Raw genomic sequence first — 7294 nt, forward strand, 5'->3', positions numbered from 1 at the left:
TTTGTCCGAGCAAACGCCATCAGAAAATTTTTGGTCGGCTAGAGTTCCGTAGATTCGAAAATGAAGCCGCAAACAATCTACTCTGCCAGTGTAGTACATTAACTCTTCGCCGACTAAGAATCGTCGGTAAAGGAATAATGTAACCTTTCGAAATCTTGTCTGTAAATTCCAATCAGACTAAAAACTGCATTAGAAGTGCAATACCGGACCGGGAGAAGAGGTATGAAATAACAATGATAAACACTTCCACGAATACTGTTTTGTCTGCGACAAATAGCTAGACAAAAGTAGAAGAATATCACAGTTGATCCAAATAATGGTCGCAGAGGTTCTAACCTTCCGGAAAAATTTGAAATATTCTGAACAGAGCCAGCAGCTTTACCAATAAATGTAGATAGTTTATTAGAAAAAGTCGAGCAGGATCAGAAGACCACAATAACAAAAATTCATTTTTCATTTTTGTTTCCAACAAATTGTTAAATTCGATAGTATTACAATTTCAGAGGACGATCCATTCATCCATTCTGTGCAAAGGTAAAGCGTGATCCTCTCCAGACGGAATGCACGGATGATAGAAGTTCAGTAGCATTGTGCAACTTGATACGCCACGACAGTCCGTTACCCCGGCAGTATCAGAATTTCGACGCACTGGCTCACGTACCCACGGGTGACGAAGCGTACTACGGTGGATCGGTTTCATTGGCGGACCACTGTCCATACATACAGGAATTCACCTGGAGAAGTCGGAATGTGGTCGTGCGGGGTTCGCAGTGCCAATTCGATGATAACAATCCAAGTATTTTTTTTGCGGCTAGCTAGCCTTTATTGTGAGTATTTCATTACCCTTTAATTGTAGAACCTGAGAAAAACTTTGCACTGGAATCGTACGGTCAAGATTCAAAATGTTTCGATCACAGTGAGCACATGTGGGAAGAAAGATCATGTCGACAAACACGTGAATGGCAACATTGGGGCTCAGGCTGTTATCGGTATAAATGCGAGCATGGACGGTTGCACATAATCATCGCCAACTATTCGTACGAGTGCTTCTATGCTGGACAGGAACTGAACGTGCGTCTCATGGCTGGCGGGTGGTTACACAAAGGAGCTGTTATCTGTCCGTCATGTAAGGAGATGTGCAACTCGATATTCGAGCAGCGAGGAGAACGGTGCAAAGCTAGCGAGGAAGCACCGTTAGCAAACTATTATCCAAAGCACCAGCTAAAATGCAGTGCTGCGAGTGTAAAGCATTCCACTAATAAATTCCTTGTCTCGATTTCGTCAGTTATAGTTAGCCTTATACTTTTATTGCGGTTGCGAAGACAATTTTTGTTTTGATAAGTATTATGTATTATGTGTAGCTTTAATTTATGAAAGTCTAACGTCACGTGATAATGTTTTTTTTTCTGTTTGATGCACGACAGAAGCTTTTATTTAGGTGTATCATTTGATAGTCACAAGGTGTGTAAATTGTATGTAAATAGGCTAAATCCGTACTCGATTCCAATATTACGCGACTAAAGATGTGTATATAATAAGGTAAGCAAAAGACAGCTACAGGAAATTGAACGAACAGCGAGATAGATCTCACACCACAACTTTTTTTTACAAAGATACCGACAGATCCACGTAGCATAGTATCTAAGTAGCAAGTTTTTCAATTATCGTTCTTAGTTTAAAACAACATCAGCTATTGGACGATAACATCAACACTAATCGACCAAATCGAAGTTTCTTCTACCAATTGAATCCTATTTAAAGAAGTGAATAGTAATGGTTTTAGACATGTTTGGTGTTTATTGAAAGCCTGGATATGTTTAAGTTTTCTTAGGAGAATGTTAAGAATTATCAGCACTCAAGCAACCACCCTTACACATTGCTTACTCATATTCTGTACTCACCTTCACCACTCAAAGTGTACAAGGGGCATGTGGCTTGTAATAACAGATTTAGGTTTTGTTTAGCCTTCCCTCGTTTAGCTAGAGTATGGTCTAGCAGTACTGGACGCATGGAAAGAGTGCGCAGAATGGAGGCCTCTATTAGAAACCAAAAATGTTTAAAACGTACAGTTTTTACTTCTCCAAACTTGGTACAATTGGGAATACCCTCGTTGACGAGTGTAAAATATCGTGCCGTAAAGCTGAAGTGTTCCTTAACATGGTGCCGTCATAATTTGGTTTAAAGTAATCTAGTGAGGTAGGAATCGCATGTGAAACTGCCAAAGTTTTAATGATCGAACAAAGTTTGTCACATTAAATAAAAACGAAAATATAAAGATTTCCACAATTGAAATGTTGTTTGTAGCATTATAGCGTAAGGCAACTCACAGCGCAAACGATATTTATATCATCCGAACCATCCGAAACAAATACAGTGCATGGAAACGTAGTGATATCACAGAAACCGGACGTCCATGCTAGGTTTCCTTCTTTGTGCAAACTTCTGAACACTCGGGAGTAGTGAGAAATGCGAAAAAAATCTGGAATTAAACCCAACAGGAAAGAATGCAAGGGAAAAGAAAAAAAAGCTCACGTAAAATGCACAAAATGGGGAATTTTTAAATCTACTTGTTGAGTTTTCCACTATCTCGGAGTTTGTAACGACACGGCTATCGAACGTGCTGAAATTTGACACAAAAAAGACAATGTCTTTCAAAATCATGCACTTGGCAGTTGGTATCTTGGCAACAGATTACCTCAATAAATTAGCCATGGACCGCAAAACAACTGGAGGAACGTGTAGAACCTCTGAATGGGTTTTGGTGACTATTCAAGAGATCATTGAATCGACTGCAGTGAAGGTGTAGATATGACGAGTAGCGAGCTGGTTTGATATCGAAAGTCAAAGAGAGACAGACGTAAGGTCCAGGCAAAAAATCGCATGCTTCCTGCAATTACGTGTCAGGATCGACAGAAGGTCACCAGAGTGAGTTGGAAGCCGAGGAAGAAGCGTGAGCATGAAATGCACGCACTTACTAGTGCAGAAGACAGCTTCTATGGGTGACTAGAATGGCGGCGTAGGGAATAAAAATAAGAATACGAATGACGGATGAGACTTCAGAGGTTTTCGCGACACTGAGCAGATTGAAGAAAAGGGATGCGTTCGCAGACAGCAAGGAAACAGTACTCATATCGCGAAATATCGTCCTCAGAGCTGTGGATGAATCAGTTCGACTTTTTAAGTTAGAAGCTGCGAGGTCCGCTCTACCTAAACGGAGTACGTGGCAGCTGGTAGAAAACGTGGCAGTCCCGGTGTTGTTGATGCTGAGGTGAAATTGGAAGGAGAGAAAAATTTTTTTTTTTATCAGCCCATCTAGTAGAAGACTGGTGCGGTGCGGTGGTGTAATGGAAACACATTAGACCGGCAAGCGAGAGTTATTGGTTCAAGCCTCACCTTCACATGCGCTATGCATATATTTTGTTTTGTTTGCTCTGTATTCTTTTGTTGGCATAGTAAGACGTTTTCTTGGAATATGAATAACTCAAGGTATAGGTGGATCGGCCCACATGTACTGTTTCGGCCGATAGCCGTATAGCATGAAGATGTGTTGCCGGTGTGAGAAGTTAGAAGATCACCGATGGATGTCGGTCACTATTAAAACCGTACCACATAGGAGTATTCAGGTAGTGATGGCCAAAACAGATAGTTCAACACCGGATATATGTCTGTCGGAATGTCTGAAAGTAATCAAATCTACCTATATTCAGCCGGATCAAGCAACAAACGACGAGTTAGGTCAAAAATAAAAGGAGAAACTATCATTTATTGTGATTGATGCACAACGCTCTCACATCGCTTCACTTCTATAGCTCAACATCTTAAAATCCCAAAAGGAAGTAGGAGTGAGCAGGCTCGTCGCCTGAAAGCCCTTCTTCCCCATCCTTCCACAGAATATTTTGATTGAAATTATTTTATATGCATATTTTTGTTGTTCAGTACTATCTACAACCTAACAAGCTACAACCACAGACAAACAGTTACAACACTCACTGTCACATTCTTCGGTTGATGTAACATTAATTTAAAATTTTGTGTTGGTTGAAAATATCTACGTATTCGTCAAAGTGGCGCTTTTTATCGAAAGAAGGGGGCGACCACCTTTAAAAGACTTGCTTGTTCGAGGGATGCTCCTCTTGTAAAGTGATATGATAATGTTGATCAAATATGGTGCTAGTGTTCAGGCAAAATGTGCGTAACGATATTTTTTATGAGATTTTCTCCAACGAGTTATGCCTTTTTGTCTGTGTTACAACTGTAACATAGAAATAATTTTTATTAATGCGCATGTAAATAACAATTTTACCGGTCGTTTCATATCAGAGCGGAGAGAATCATGACATTTTCGAGACATCGTTACATGCTGAAAATCTCTACATGTTCTAATTTACGTCGCTAAGCGAGATACAATTGGCGTCTTGAAGGACAACATTCGCCACGTTATCAATAATGTACGGTTTCGATTGCTACAAAATATGCTCGAATAATGGACTTATTCCGAGGTAACCGTATACTGGAGATCATTCAAAAAATTTACAACGGAATATTTTCCTCAGTAACCAAGTTCTATAATAATAAAAACGCCGTTTATTTTAGCTTGGATAGAAGTTGCGAAGTTGCAGAAGGAGGCGGAACTGAAGTTAACCTAGGAGTGCCCATGGAAGACAATTATGTCTCAGTACCTGATTTCTAAAAAGTCAAACAAGAAGTTGGTTTGCTGAAGACCAACAAAGTCGTTGTCTGGTAAGCATGGCCGATAAACGCTGGTAACGGCTCTACACTAGGTTGTTTCTTGTTTCCAAGATTTGGAAAGAGGAGAAACTACCGGAGGAATGGATGGAAGGAGTGGTTTGTCCTATCAAACAAAAACGGTGACCGGTAACTTTCGCAACATAACGCTAGTAAACGCCGCCTATAAGATACTCTCCCAAATCCTGTTACGCCGGAATAGCACAGCCACCGATAGCACAGGCTTTCATAGAAAATTACCAGGCGGGCTTCATGGGTGCTCGCTCAAATATGAATTAAATTTTTGCCATCGACTGATGTTACAGAAATGTCGGGAGTAGAACGTGCCCACGCATCACATCTTTATCCACCTTTTCGCGTGCCTAATGACGGCTAGTGGGTACAACCTTTGGAAGATATTATCCTGCTTTTGGCAACTCTATTCACGTCAAGTTGACATTTCCTTCCTTGATTATTGTTAAGTTCATGAGAACAGAGTTGCCAAAAGCAATTAAATATTTTCGAAAAGTTGTACCCACTAGCCACCATTAAGCGCGCGAAAAGGTGGATTGATTTCAAATCAGCATATGATACAGTCGATACAAAACAGCTGTGATGCAGAGATAATGCACGAATACGGTTTTCCGGATGAATTGATGTGACTGTTCATAGTTACATGCATCGAGAGTGTGTTTTGCGATCGCTGGTGATGGTGACCACGGACAACAGCACTTGTAAGGAGATCCAGCGGTGCATTCAAGAAGGAAATCGGGCCTACTTTACAAAACGGTAATCCACTTCACAAAACGCTACAATCAACAAGCATACGCTGCCGTACGAAGCTGACGATGTAGTTCTTCTTGAAGCCGTGACGCTGCTCATGGGGGACACATCGTGAGGATGCCGGACGACACTGCGACGAAAATAGTTCAATAACCCCTCCGGCACCAGGAACAGGGAGGCTCAACGTACAAGATAGCTCGACCAGCTCAAAAGTAAGTGATTTACGACTTCTGAGACGATTGGAAAGTTAGCGACGCTCAAGATCGAGTTGAATGGAGACAACTGCTTGGAACAGCACGACCACCTCGGCCTTAGGATGTTAACGACGACGACGACTATTAGCATTGACGGAGAAATTTTAAGTCTGCTCGGACTTATCGCTTGGCCTGCTTGTGATGCATAGCACTAAAAACAAGTTTTATACAGTCAGATATCACATAGCCTGGAAAAAACACTCGATGGCGGTAGAATCACAAACTTGCCACAGTGATGTCCGGCAACAGATTGCCTGTTTCTATTGCACTGACCAAGTAGATAACAGTCTCTCGTCTCGGCGGCAGAAACAAAGAGCAATCACACAAAAATAATTACCGTCGCTGAGGCGAGTGTGTGATGCGTCTGAGGAATGATAGAATTGGAAGAATAAAAACAAAGCTAGCTATTAGACCATCTAATATAAGGGTGCGGTAGTAGTTTAGTCAGTAAACATTCGGGTACCAACCGAACGTCATTGAACGACCCAATATATTTTTGGTCTATATGTATACCGAAATTTTCCAGTTCATCCAATTTATCATTCTTCGCACCAGACACTTCCTCACTTTCCAAAAAAACAAGTGTTTTTAACTTAGTATCGTACCTCGTACAAACAAACGAAAAAGCATGCAACGCAATGTAAAAATGAAAATTCTGTCACTGAAGCTTTTCTCAAGTATTTTTCTCAATTAATCGGTTTTGTGCATAATGTCTTGCCCACCCCTGAAGCAAAATTCTGGCTACGACACTGTGAGTCAGAAATTGAAGGGAATGATTGAAGCATGTAAGAAGTACGGTGATCAATCCGAGAAATCGGACGTAGGATTTGTGGGCCGGATATAGTATGGATTAGGTTTTGTTTATCTGGTATGCTTAACCTAGCATTTATATCTTGCAAGATGAAATGTTTAAAGTGGTTTGAAATTCTGAGCAGCTGTCCGGAAATTTTCAAGAATTTGGTTAGAAATATGTCCGACCGGATTTTCCAGGTTCGCGCGCATGCTGGAGGTTAAAGCGATTATTCGAATGCTAAAAAATAATATGAAAGTATGAATTTGAACCCTAATGCGGCTATGGAAAGTTCAAGAAAAGGCGCAAATATGTTTTGTATTCAGGGGGTCAGTCCCGGCGTAGTGGTTAGCATTCATGCCTCTCACGCTGACGAGCCGGGTTCAAATTCCAACCCCGCGGAAGTCACGAATGACCCAAGCTGGTTAAAGTTACTATAATAAAAACAAAAAAAAAAGTTTTTTATTCCATCATACACTCAAGTCTTTTTTTACACGGGGGATACGTATTGCGTAAAATAAAACCGTTTAAAAAAACCGCGTTTATTAGAAAAATGTTGTAAAAAACCGCGTTAATTCAAAAATCGTCATTAAATAAACCGTGTTAATTCAAAAATCATCGAAAAATCGCTAAAAAACCGCGTTAATTCTAAAAATGATGTAAAAATACCGCGGTAATTCAAAAATCGTCATAAAAAACCGTTTGAAGAAAGACTTGAGTGTATTGTGATAGACGGTTTTAT

General features: G+C 40.6%; 1 protein-coding gene across 1 annotated transcript in view; it reads left to right on the forward strand.

Annotated features, from left to right (window-relative positions):
* The window catches only part of LOC128735669 (leishmanolysin-like peptidase), a 79439-nt gene extending 77169 nt beyond the window's left edge, over positions 1–2270 (forward strand). Inside the window, exons 7-8 of the mRNA XM_053830186.1 lie at positions 504–796; positions 857–2270. Of these exons, the coding sequence (XP_053686161.1) occupies positions 504–796; positions 857–1338 (775 nt within the window). The 3' untranslated portion in view covers positions 1339–2270. The remainder of the gene's footprint in view (positions 1–503; positions 797–856) is intronic.
* Positions 2271–7294: the final 5024 nt, after the last annotated feature.

This window comes from Sabethes cyaneus, chromosome 1 (genome assembly GCF_943734655.1).
Source record: "Sabethes cyaneus chromosome 1, idSabCyanKW18_F2, whole genome shotgun sequence".
NCBI classification, from domain to species: Eukaryota; Metazoa; Arthropoda; class Insecta; order Diptera; family Culicidae; genus Sabethes; species Sabethes cyaneus.